The 13,720-nt window shown below is 48.2% G+C and overlaps 1 protein-coding gene across 1 annotated transcript in view; it reads left to right on the top strand.

Moving 5' to 3' along the window:
• The first annotated feature begins 1,996 nt into the window (after window positions 1-1,996).
• Window positions 1,997-13,720, top strand: part of Inpp5d (inositol polyphosphate-5-phosphatase D) — a 107,738-nt gene continuing 96,014 nt past the window's right edge. The window contains exon 1 of the mRNA XM_052192474.1: window positions 1,997-2,281. Coding sequence (XP_052048434.1) covers window positions 2,139-2,281 — 143 coding nt within the window. The 5' untranslated portion in view covers window positions 1,997-2,138. The remainder of the gene's footprint in view (window positions 2,282-13,720) is intronic.

The following is a 13,720-nucleotide window of genomic DNA, read 5'->3' as shown; positions in this document are numbered from 1 at the left end:
GGAGTTACCCATCAGTGGGATGGTCCTGATGCTGATGGAGTTACCCATCAGTGGGACGGTCCTGATGCTGATGGAGATTACCCATCAGTGGGACGGTCCTGATGCTGATGGAGTTACCCATCAGTGGGATGGTCCTGATGCTGATGGAGTTACCCATCAGTGGGACGGTCCTGATGCTGATGGAGTTACCCATCAGTGGGACGGTCCTGATGCTGATGGAGTTACCCATCAGTGGGACGGTCCTGATGCTGATGGAGTTACCCATCAGTGGGACGGTCCTGATGCTGATGGAGTTACCCATCAGTGGACTGGTCCTGATGCTGATGGAGTTACCCATCAGTGGACTGGTCCTGATGCTGATGGAGTTACCCATCAGTGGACTGGTCCTGATGCTGATGGAGTTACCCATCAGTGGACTGGTCCTGATGCTGATGGAGTTACCCATCAGTGGGATGGTCCTGGATGCCGACGGATCCACAGAGCTGAGTTGTTCAAGGCACAAAGAGACTAAGATTGTGATGAGGATGGATCTGGACCCTTGTGCTGGACTCTGGGGGCTCAGAAGTAAGGGCAATGACGGAGTTGGCAGAAGTTTTCAAGGAAGAAAGGAGAAGGGTTCAAGGATGCATGTAGTACGTGTGTTGGACAGAGATTTCCTAAGGAGGGGTGCATGGGGTACTGTGAACTTGAGAGGTCTCTATGATAGGTCCATTGTAGAGGTAGGTGGAGTTAACAGCCTTGGCGACCAGATGGCAAAGTCAGAATGTGGATGAGAGCTCTTGTTGTGACCGCGTCCCCTCCCTCTGGCTCAGGACCTGGCTGAGTACTCTCCCTACTCTCAGACTTCCCATGTGCCCAGCAGCTGGGCCCTGCAGACTCCGGTTGTAGATGATGTCAGCACTGCTCGCAGGGTCTCCGCACACCAGAGCTCCTTTCAGAATCACACTCTGCGGTCTAAAGAAAAGGAAACTGAGGCTGAGAGCAATAAGAAGCTCAACCAAACTCCAGTATGTGTGTGCATGTGTGTCCATGTGTGTGTGTGTGTGCATGTGTGTCCATGTGTGTGTGTGTGGGGGGGGGGTGCCTGGCTTAGGTCTGTTGTCACATCTAACTAGACAAGGTTCAGATGAAGGAGTGAACGATCACTGCTTCTGCCGTAAGTCAGCACTTCCCTTGGTGGACCAGGCCTGAGGAACCAGTTCTGGGGTCAAAGGGACAGTGGCTACCTTAGAGCCTGCAGAACTCAGCTAGGACTGAATGGTGACCTTTACGGGGTGAGCAAACACGGCCATGTCCAGGCACAGAGGGAAACGCCTGACTGGCCATTTGGGCTTCTGCAATGCAGAACTCAGTAACATATATCATCAAAGTGGCCGGCTTGTGCCATAGCCACATATAAGCACCTCCATGAGCTTTTCCCCCAAGCGCCCAGTAGAAGTCCAGAGGGGCCAAACCGGCCTCTTTTAGCTGGGGAATAGTCACAGTAGGCTGGGTCTTCTGATGGCAATTAATTTCATTAAGATGACCCCCTACAGATGTATCCACAGTCCAAACCGATGCAGACTTTCCCTCATGGAGACTCTCTTCCTGGGCAATTCCAGCTTGTGTCAAGTTGACAGTTAAAGCTCGCCATCACAAGGATGCTGGGTGGTGCTGAGGAAAACCGTGACCGCCCTTGTGGACATCAGCAAAGGTTTCTCAGCACCATTCCTTTGGCCTATTCACAAATGCTAGGCCAGGCTTGAGAAGTCAGCCATGAAACCTGACGCGAACAGAGCCTTTGCTTCTTCCTTCATGTGGAACTTCGACTGATAATGGACGCTTCTGGAGGTTGAGTTCCATTCAGGGGAAATAGAGAGTCAGTGAGAGAGAGGGTGGAGCAGGCAGCCAGTGCCGGGCTGGGTGGGAAGGTAGATGATGCCCCCCCCCAACTTGGTTTCTATAATGAGGAAGTTCTCTGCAGCTCAGTTTCCTCTCCCTTGCTGAGCGCCTGAAACAGGAAGTCGGTCAGTTAAGCTGGTAGTAGCAGCAGAGGCAACTTCTGAGAGGCAACAGGCGGCAGGTCTCAGCCTAGGGCCCTGACGGCTCTGCTGGAGTGTCGGTCCTGGGAGTGGCTGCTGACCCAGCCCAGGAGACCCATGCCTACCATGGGCCCTGGGTGGAACCATGGCAACATCACCCGCTCCAAGGCAGAGGAGCTGCTCTCCAGAGCTGGCAAGGACGGGAGCTTCCTTGTGCGTGCCAGCGAGTCCATCCCCCGGGCCTACGCTCTCTGCGTGCTGTGAGTACCCCATCTCCTCCCAACTGTCAGATCCAGAGACCCCCGAGGGGTGGATGCAAAGGGGGAACCCCTATAATGAGGGTTTGAGTTAATTTTTTTGTCACAGGATAGTGGGACGTGGCTGTCACTTTGCTACCCTGTGGGGAGGGTGGAGGTGGGGGCAGCATCTGAGGCCCACTTTGGACCTTGGCTTTGGAGTTCAGGGAGGCTGTGTCATGACAGGCTTGTATGGTGCTAGGGCTCTCTGAGTGACTCCGGGCCACCCCCACACTGCAGCCCTGTGACCTGTGGTGCCAAGGGTATCCCTGAGCTCCTGTAGCAGGAGCAGGGATCCTCGCTCTGAGCCAGGAAGAAACTCAGGCCTCTCTGGTGGAGGGTGCATTGGAAAGCATCTTGGTCAGCTCAAGTGTCAGCCAGGGACTCGGTGAAGGGCAACTGCAGCAAGAGGGATCCTTCCCCCACCCTAAGTATGTGGTCTTAGAGCTAATTCTATTTGGGGAGCTGAGTCTGGGGTGCATTTCATGAGGAAAGGCCTCCTACAGACATTTTATTCTAGGTTGCAAGGACACAGGAAGCCAGAGGTGCTCTGTGAGTAGGTCTGTGTCCCTCATTGCACTCAGCTATGTCCCTACCTATCACACACACACACACACACACACACACAGCCCAGTGTGAAGATATTGCTGAATGTGCTGGTTATCCTAACAACAGAGGAAACAGCCACTTGCTGAAGGTTCCTTTTTAACACTCCATTTGTGTCTAGCTTAGCGTCTGGGGAAGGCCAGCACCCCTATAGCCCTCTGGTCTAACCCTGTCCCAGCTTCAAGCTGGAGCAGGGCAGGAACACAGTCAGGAAGGGTGTGTCTACTTGAGCAGCACAGGTAGCATCTGATAGATTGTCCCTGGACTGAGAGAAAGATCTTTCAGAGCAGCTAGGGCCCCCATATCTTCATGCAGGAGGGAAGTGGGTGACTGACCACAGACTGTTCTGAGCTCTGACTCATGTTGGGACCTGCTGCGCTAGGCATTTGTTGGCTGGTTTCATCTTCAGGAGAGCCAGGAGTGTGGGTTCTATGAACACCTAGACCTGCGCATAAGGACCGTGAGGCCTGGACAGGTTGCAGACAGCTGAGGGTAAAGTTGTTTGCTCTCTCAGAGACCATTGTCTTGTGCTGCCTACCTCCTGCCGCCACCAAGCTGGGCATGCAAGTGGAAGCAAAAAGAACTAGGGTGTTCACAGAGTTGGGCAGTAGAAGCCAGTACAGGCTCACGGCTGGCTATGTATCTTGTGCTGGTGGAGTTAGCAGCCCGCTTCCTGCACACCCACCAGCGTGTTTCAGGAGAAGCACTGCAGGTGGCCTGGACCTCCCCAAAGCACTGTCCCTTGGGGAATCTACCAGTGAGAGGCCCTGAAAGGGAAGAGGGCAGGAAGGTACTTTTCAGTGTGTCACGAGCTCAGCCTGACTCCACTAACCCAGTTACTTTTTTTTCTGCCCCAGTGGGATTCGGGCCAAGGGCAATTTGGTTGGGAGTTGGCTGTGGGTTGAGAGGCTGTTGTGTGCATTGGTTACAAACATGCACCACGGTGTGGGTTCTCTTATGCTAAGCCGGCAGCATCAGGAAGGCTGGAGTCAGAGCAGAAGGAGCCTGAGCCGAGACCAAGGGGGTCTTGGAGGACCTTCAGGCAAACAGATCTTAACCTTGCCCTTCTTCTTCACCTGACTCCCCTGCCTCAGCTGTCTTAAGTCCCTACAAAGCAAAGATGATATGGAGATTTTCAAACTAAAGGAATGACTACCACAACCTCAGTTTACATGGTGTGAAGCATCTTTTCATGAAAGAAAAAAAAAATGAGCAGGAAAGGTATACTTTTTAATTTGAAAAATTGTTAGAAGCCAGCCCTTTAATACAAAGAGACTTCCTGAAAAAATAAACTTCACATCCTTACTGTCCCCTCCTCCCTGTGGTTGATAGAACCTTGCCCACCTTATCCCTGCCCCTCACCATCTGCCCTGGCCAGAGTCCTGGCTCCTGCCACAGAAGATCAAGTCAGCGGCTTCAGGACAGCCACAAGGTCGAGGTCAAAGAGGCTGCAAAGGAGAGATGGGCATGGGGGGGGATGGGTGATTCAGGAGAGATGGGCATGGGGGGATGGGTGATTCAGGAGAGATGGGCATGGGGGGATGGGGGATACAGGGCAGTTGAGTTTTCTTTGGTTTCAGGAGTGATAGATTTGGCACATGTGCTGTCTTGCTGGACCCCAGCCAATCCGTGTGGACCCTGGGTCATGCAGCTGTGGTTCAGCTGCTGCTGGGGCTTCATCCATGTCCCTCCTTATGACCGAAGGGACAGCAGCAGGGGTCCCGTGCCTGTGTTGGGCTTGTTTGGCACTCTGGGAAGAGCGCAGCACTGTGAGGAGGACCTTCCTGGTCTGAGATTTGACTAGACAAAACGTGGGAAAGGGAGGTAAATACTTAAAGACAAGGGCAATTCAGTACCACCCACATGACAGAGGAGCCCACACCCTGACCTTTGTCTCCTTCAGAGAGAACAATTCTGCCACCCAGCAAGAAGGCTTTTATTTCTTCTCAATCACCAACCACTCAGAGTCTTGGTTTAGGGGAGCCTGGAATTACACTGGCGCCCCAGAGCACTGACCCGGGGAGCCCCTGCTAGTATGACTGGAGCTCTGTTCTACCTTCCTTGAAAGGGAATGTGTGCCCTTCTGAGCGGGACCTGTGTCTCCTTCACTCCTTTCTGCTCAGTTCCTCCATGGTGAGTCAGCTACCTTCCAGGGAGCCTGTGCACCCTGCCTGGGGGATTGGGAATTGGCCAGGTGAATGGAGACCTTTTAAGAGGCTTATGAGGTTCATGAGAGGGACAGCACAGCCACACTGTGTGTCACAGAGAAGATAATGCTTCTGAGGGTAACTCAGGCGACACAGCATCTGTGGGTCATCCCGGTAGCTTCCTTTTGTTGAAGCTTCACAGGAAGAATTTGAACGATGACCCAGCACTTGGAAACAACCTGCTCTTTCTAAAACAGATGAGCAGGCCCAGATTCAACAAGGTTGAATTGGCTGCTGTCTATGTGAGTGGCATTTCCCCTGAACCACTCCTGAGTGATCTGGCTTCCTCCCTTGCAGGGAGAACGTGGTTGCCTCTGGTCCAGCCTGATGTGTGAGGGACTCCCTCAGCAAGTGACCTTCCATAGTGCCCCCAGGGCTGGTGGTGGGGTAAACTCCATCCCAGGGATAGAATGCCAATAGCCCTGGGTTTGGCAGCTCTGGCAGTACAGAAAGAAAGGAGAAAAGGCATGGGACAATTACAACCAAACCTGCCTTCAGAGAAGGCATTCTAGTCTTCTGAAAGAAACAACCTGACCACCCACTGGGTGTGACAAGCCTGCCAGGGATGATAAAGCAGGCCATGTCTTCAGGACTAACGGAGAGCAGGGTGAGGACTGTATCGCACTTGTTCTTTGGTGGAAAGGGAACTGCAGAGAAGGAGCTGGCAAGGGTGGAAACTCTTAGCAGAGGGGTCAGGGCATGGATCCATGCTGTGAGAGGGCATGATGCCATCTCCCCTCCCCCAACCTCCTTTGAAAATGTCTGTAAGGTTTCCACAGCATGATAATGACTTTTGTGCAAACACAGTGTGGTATTGTTTTCCATATCAGGCATGGAAGGCAAATGAGGGAAATACCTGCATTGGCAGAAGCCACATCTGAAGGCCTCTGGGCTCCTGATGCCTGCTTGACATGAGGAAAGGCCTTTGTCTGAAGGACGCTCTTGAAGATTCGTTGTGTCCAAGACCAGGAGGAAGGGCTGAACCCAGGAAGGCCTATTTGAGGCCTATTGTATCATTTATGTAACTGGCAGAGTGACTATGTTTCTGCCCACGCCCAGGATCCTAGAGCTGCCTTCCCAGGTACAGGGTAGGCCCTGGCTTAGGCACATAGGTTAAATTCACCTGCACAAGGCCATTAGCACTTCTTAAAGATCCCATCTCTCTGGGACATGAGGCTTTTGCTTTCTGCCCTAGAGATGGAACAAGAAAAGCTATTGTTCCCCAGATCACGACAGGCCATGTAGTCCCAAGGAGCAAGACTCTGGGGCTGCCTGGAATCTCTTGTGTCACGTCGGCAAGACACCTAGAACCCCAGCTCCAAAGTGAGGCTGACTGGACAAGTTCACTGGCTTACAGTGCTTCAGCCGAGGTTAATGCACACACTGTAAGTCACCTGTCCACATTCTAGTTTATGGTAAAATGGTCCTTACATGCAGCCAATACCACGGTCTAATTTCAGAGTGTTCTCATTCTTCCCAGAAGAACCCCCCATACACATGAGCAGCTGCTTGCCACTTTGCTTTCTTCTGACCTCTGGAAAGAGCCAGTCAACTTTCTGTCTCCAAGGATGCGCCTGACTTGTGCATTTTGTGTATGTGAAATCATATGACTTGTAGCTTTTTTTCCTGCATGACACCTTCATGCTCATATACATTGTAGCAGACATCCATCTTTTGCTAATCCACTGTATGGACACACCACATTCACCAGCTGAATGCCCTTTGCCCTGTTTTTACTTCTTGACTGTTGGGGACAATAGTTGCTGTGAACAGTCATCAGCCAGCCTTCGTGTGGATGTCTGTTTGCAGTAGTCTTGGGTAGCGAGAGGCAGGGATGGGTCACGTGGCGGCTTTATGTTTAGCATTTAGAGGAATTAGGGAGCTTCCAGTTTCTCTGCTAGTTATTATCTGGGTGTGTGTGTCTGTGTGTGTGTGTGTGTGTGTGTACGTGCCAAAAGACAACTTCAGGAGTTAGTTCTTTCCTTCTACCACTCGGGTCCCAGGGACTGAACTCAGATAGTCAGGTCCAATGGCAGGTACCCTTACCCTCTGAGCTGTCTCACTGGCCCCACCTTTTTGATTTCTTTATTTAAGATGGAGGCTCTCAATGCCCTGAAACTTATGTAGGTTAGGTGGGCTTACAAGAGAGGAACCAAGCCCAGTTTGTTGTTAGTGGTGATCGTTGCTTTTATATATAGTCTGAGCATCAAACTAGGGTTCTTATGTTTACAAGGGAAGCACTTTATCAGCACTATCTCCACACCGGCTCACTTATTTGTGTGTTTGTGAGCTACGGTCTTGAGTGGCCTAGACTAGCCTCAAACTCCCTATTGTAGTCAAAACTGGCTTTAAACTCCTGATCTTCCTGCTTAAATGTATTCACCATGATACCTGGCTGTCTTTTTATTCTACCCAGTTTAGAGGCTGCAAAACAGCACAGCATCAAACTGTGGTTTTTAGTTTGTATCCACAATGTTAACAACACTAATGTGTCATTTGTATGCCTTATTTGGAGAAGTGTCTATATAGTCTTTGCACATTGAAATAGCCATATCATTTCAAAGATAAGATAGGAAGACGGTAGCAACACAGATATCCCATAGCCTAGCCTGAGACAGGGCACAGTACACAGCGAGGTGCTTTGCATATGTAAAAATACAGCTGGCCATTAGTTTTCAGAGCTGAAAGCAGCCAGTGATATCTCAGACGCAGAAGACCCATCTGTGGAGAACTTTCCATGACAGGAGAGGGGAGCTGTGACAGCGTCACTTCCGGGACTTCCTGAAGGCCTCTGGGAGACACGGAGCTGTCATGTGGGGCCTCCACAGAGGAAGTGCTCAAAGCGATTGAGGCAGGAAGAGGACTGCAATGACGCAAGAGTGTCTGGTGGCTGCTGAGCCACCAGGGTTGACAGTGTGGAAGCCTGTGGAGGGAGGGGCCTGGACACAGACACAGAAAGAAATGCCTAGAGGACTAGGGGATGAAGATGAAGTCTAGGAGAGCGGCTGGCCCCCACAACCTTCTGACCCTGACTCCAACTTAGTAAAGAGGGTTCTCCGGTTGCTAAAATGCTAGACGTGACACAGAATGTTCTATGGGAGGGAGGCCCATATTGGTAACGGTGGTGGGTACTTGCCCTTTGGGAGAGAGGGTGACAGAGGTGGGGAAAAGGAGCCTATGAAATATTTGGGGTCAGATTGATTTCAAATGCTACAGATTTGCCATCCTGTAGAGTTGCCTCTGAACCTAGTGCGCATGCTCTCCTTGTCTCTGTTACTTAGAAACCCATCTGATTAGGCTAGAAAGATGGCTTAGTTGGTAACATGTCTGTCCTGCAAGAAAGTCAGCCTGAGTTCAATCTCCACAGCCCATGTGGTGCATGTTTGTAATCCCAGTTCTAGGAAGGTGGAGGCAGGAGGATCCCTAGAGTTCATTGGTCAGTCAGACAAACTGAATTAATGAGTCTCAGATCATGTCTCAAAACAAAAACAAAAACCCAAAAAACCACCACCAACAACAACCACCACAAAAACCCTAGAGTATATCTGAAGACACTCAAGATTGTCCTCTGATCTCTACTCACACCACACATTTATATATGTATACATGTGCCCCTACACACATACACACTGGGACACACTGTTAACATGTACCAGAACCCATCAGTTTGGGTTTTCTTTGAGATTGAAATAATACTGTGGAGGGCTGGACAAAGGAGCCTCTGTAAACAGAGAGTGCTCACGTGGCCCTGTAGCTGGAATGGGGCAGGGGCTGCAGATCAGGTGATAAATAGCAAAGTCTTCTTTCAGGTAACAATGGGATTGGCTGTGTGTGCTGGATCACACATGTGACTGCACACTCAGAAAGCTGAGCCGGAAGGAAGATTGCTGAAAGTTCCAGACCATCTTCCTAGGCTACACAGTGAGGCCCTGGCTCAACTTAACCCCTGCAATGAATTAAACATAAAGTAAAAACGTGTAAAATAAACAAGCAACCAAACATCACCCAATCACTGAGCGACCAGCACAAGCCGTGTGAATTTGTTGATGTGACTTCTCATTCTCATTTCTATTACATAATATACATGCATACACACATATATACATAAATACACACATATATGTACACACACACACACATGCACACCACACACACATCACCACCTTTCATTTGTGATCTGAGGTTTCCCACAACATCAATTTTCCCTGCCTAGTTAAGAATTTCTTCCTAAACATCACTCTTGCTGGAAGCCTGGTTTCTTCTCTTCCAGGATGTCTCATGCTTTCTGGAATGATTCTTTGATTGGCATTTACATTACCAGCAATCTTGCTCTAAGTGTGGCAGCAGCAAGAAAGGTCTTCCTGCCGAATGGCTACATATGTTACTGGTTACAAATACCTCCTGCAGTTAGATCACCAGCAGGAATCTTTAAAGACTTGGATACAGAATGGCAAATTGCTTTCCAGAAATTTTGACTTAGTATATGCTTCTGGCCAGCAGGACAAGAGAATGCCTACCTCCTTCCAAGATCCTATTCTATAGATTGTTACTTTTTAAGAAAATTAGAGTCATAAGGTGAAAGGTCATCTGTGATCATTTTGGTTTCCTTTTGATTGCTGGTTTTGTTTGAGAGGCTCGCTGTCCATTCTTCTTTGGGGATGGTCCTCTATTCTCTTAGTTTTGTTTCTTCAATTAAAACTGTGTGTGTAGCTTGGGAAGAAGGACTGTGATGAGTTCCAGGACACCATGGACTATATAATGAGGTCTTGTCTCAATAGAAGGCAGAGTGGTGCTGGAGATATAGCCCAGTGGTTAAGTGCTTGCCTAGTATGTGTGAGGTCCTAGGTTCAATTCCCAGTACCAAGGAATGCTTCAAGCTTTGTCCTCTGCCTATGTGAGTTATTTATGTCATATTTGTTGCAAATACATCTTCACAATGGTCTGCCTTTAAACTTTATATTCTCTGACATGGGAGGACCATAAATGTTTGTAAAAATCTATTACGTTGTTTACTTCTGGGACATCTTCCTTAGATTTCTAACAGAGAGACTCCTTCTGCACACAGAAATCCACTCATAAAGGTTAAGACTGGGTCTTTGTAGCTCATCCACTCAGGTTAAGGGAGGAACCTCAGGCAGTTTATTGAATTCTACTCAACCCCAGCCTCGTCATCTGAAAACCAAGTATAAGGGGATACATGTGGTAGAATTGTTGCATGTGTTGATGTGCATATCTGTATCATGTGTCATGATACAGACAAATGTGGCAGCCGTGGCTGTTACTTCCATATGTTTTATTGTTCACATTGAAAGCTAAATCTTATTGGACGTAATAGATGACAAATGATAAAGATTTGTGTGCATTTTTCTCAAGTAACCATCTTTCCCCCAACCTTTTATTAAATGACTTATGCTTTTCTCCATCATGATTCCTTTGTCTGCCGTGTCCAAGAATATCCCCTACACCACTACCACTACAAAAACATAAGCATAATTTTTACAAAATGTTTTGGGATTATTATTTCTTATATTCAAGTATTTTCACCAGGTAAGCTAGATAGTAATATTTTTCAACTTGGACAAAACTTGCTGTTGTGACTTTGGCTGGAATGGCAGGAAATCCTAATGTAAGCCGTGAACTTGACAGCCTTCTTGGGTTCTCTCTCTTGTGTAATATTTTTCCATGCAGACCCTGAGTGTTTCTTGTCTGGGTCTCTGCTGATGACTTTCATGTTTTTTTGTTACTGTTGTGAATGACACATTTCCACTGCACTTACTGGTTCATGATAAGCAGTTGCCTGCCTAGAATTTATGCTTTCATCTTTTATTCTGCCCCTCTCTTTGACCACTTCTCATCCATCTTTCAGCTGCTTCTCTTTTTGAAGAAACTTTGTTATCTGCGGTGTGTGTGTGAGATACCATTCATGCGCACAGATGTGTGACATATGTTTGTGTTTGTTCGGGCCTGGGCCGGGAGGCTAGATGAGGCCATCTGAAGTTCTGACCATCACTCTCTGCCTTGTTTCCTGGATACAATGTTTCTCTTTAAGCATGGGGCTTGCTGATTTTGGCTGTGCTGACTGACCAGGTGCAGCAAGTCTCTGCCACCCACCCACCCCCACCCCAACACTGGAGTTACAGATGTGTGTGACCACACCTTAATCTTCTTAAATTTTGAGATAGGGTCTCACTATGTATCCCTGGCTGGTTTAGAATTCACAGAGATGGCCTACTTCCCAAGATCCAGTATTCAAGGTACACACCACCACACGGACTCCGGGGAATCTAAACTCAGGTCTTTAAGTTTGCGCAGTGAGCACTCTTACCCACTGGACCTTCTCTCCAGCCCCAAGTTTTCTGAATAGGCCTTCATAGCATCTGCAAATCAGGAGCCTAGTATTTGCTTCCAAATGCTTACAACGACTTTCTCAAATTTCATACCTCATTACATGGACCAGTATTTCTAAAGTAATATAGTGACAACCGTTGGAAAAAGAAAATATCTACCTTTTTTTAAAAAAAAAAGATTTATTTACTTTTATCTATATAAATACACTGTGGCTGTCTTCAGACACACCAGAAGAGGGTGTCAGACCTCATAACAGATGGTTGTGAGCCACCATGTGGTTGCTGGGATTTGAACTCAGGACCTTTGGAAGAGCAGTCAGTGCTCTTAACCACTGAGCAATCTCTCCAGCCCCAGAAGATGTCTATCTTAAGGAGAACTTCACATATCCCTGACACCAGGTTGCCTTTTGATCAGGGCACTTTATTACAGGCACCAGTATGGAGATGGGACATGTGGGTTCTGGGAAGGCAGATACCCACCAGGGTCCCCCATGCTGCTTTAAAACAATTAGTTTATTAAAACAGAGATAGCGCCTTTATGTCCTTTGTGGGGTGGGGCCCTCTTTTGAATAGTGATATATTTTCACAAGTCTTGTGATTATTCTTTTTTGACAACTGGGGGCTGGAGGAGACAGCTTCTTTTAGAATCAAAAGTCCATTTTTGCCAAAATTATCTTATGAAAGAAAGAAAGAAAGAAAGAAAGAAAGAAAGAAAGAAAGAAAGAAAGAAAGAAAGAAAGAAAGAAAGGAAAGAAGGAAAGAAGAAAAGAAAGAAGAAAAAGAAAAACACCAAGAGGAATAGAGATGAAAGACCCCACCAAACCAACAAGACCCATCTAGTATTGGGCCAGGTGTTAAACTCTGACAGACAGACTGACAGACAGACAGATAGACAGACAGACAGATAGACAGACAGAGAGGGCTCGGTTCTGGAGCCTTACTCCCATGTCTTTACTTAAAGCTTTAGGTCAGGAGTGGCTACTTGGGTCCCTCCTGCAAAGGAGGGTTCTCTCTCTGTCTCTCCTCTACCTCTCACCTATTTATTGGCCACCTGAACCCTCTTCCTATTTCCTCTCTTTTGGAGGGGCCCAAGGAAGCAGGGGATGGCCTCTGTTAAGACTGGAGTCTTAGCCCTATAACTCCAGTGTTCTCTAGGTTGGAGCAGTAGAGACAAACGTGCTTGCTTGGGGCTTAGGTACATTTTCTCTTATTGAGTGCTAGCCAATATGCCTTGCGCCCCCTCTTTAGTGGTGCTTAGGGACAGGTTGGCGATGAACTCTCTATCCTCCTGCTTCAGCCTTCCAAATGCTGGGATTGGGGGTGCACAGGACCATACCCAGTTCCAGATGGCTTTCTGAATGCAGTTTTCTGTTTTGACTGTTTTCTACCCACCTTGACCAGAAGTGTGCAACATTTAGCCAAGAAAAGAGAAAACACACGGGAAGAGTGTTTTCCAGACATTAGAAGCGACACATTGCTAGAGCCCCAGTGGGATTTACAAGCAATTACAAAGAGCAGCATGTGGAGAGAGACAAAGCCTGAACTAATGTTTCCATAAGGGTGGTGGTTATGATGCTGTCTGAATATTGACAGTGCTCAGGCAGGGTCATCTGAGATGCTCTGGTTGTGTTCCAGTCTCATTTTGGTCTTAGTCATGTGAGGCTGTTTCTTTGTTTCAGTTTCTAGAACATCTTTGAAAAGGCCAGGCAGGCTTTTCTCCTACACTTGATTTAATTAAAGGTTTTTGGTTTTGTTTTGTTTTTTATTTGTTTTTGTTTTTTTCCTGTTTGGAGCAGCCATGTCTTTATCTCTCTGCCCTTTCTTTCTGTCTCTGAGACCATGTGTTTCACCGGCTCCTTAGGGCTATTCCATCAGTAGCTGCCCTCAGCCCAGGAAAGCTGTTCTCACCCTCCCTCCTTTGCTTAGGAGGAAGGGTCAGATCGGTTCTCAGCCCTTTGGCTAAGATCAAGTGTAGGAGGAAGGGTCAGGGCTTCCAAGAGATAAGGCCAGGGAAGAGCAGGGCAGAGCTGGCTCTGTAGTTCCCCTGGCTCTGTGTGGGTTGAGCTTAGGACCACAGGGATGTATAAGTGGGCGTGGCTAGGATTCTCTGTGTTCCCATGATATCTCTGAGAGGTAAGATGAGGTCAGGCCAGATGGTGGTGATATTGACCTGGCCTGCGGAAATGGGTTGGGGTTGGGGTGGAACATTAAGTTGGGACTAGGGCAAGAAGAGAGAAGCTTTC

Source organism: Apodemus sylvaticus, chromosome 9 (assembly GCF_947179515.1).
Source record: "Apodemus sylvaticus chromosome 9, mApoSyl1.1, whole genome shotgun sequence".
Lineage (NCBI taxonomy): Eukaryota > Metazoa > Chordata > Mammalia > Rodentia > Muridae > Apodemus > Apodemus sylvaticus.
Note: the sequence above shows the minus strand (reverse complement) of the source record. Positions and strands in the feature narration are given on the sequence as shown.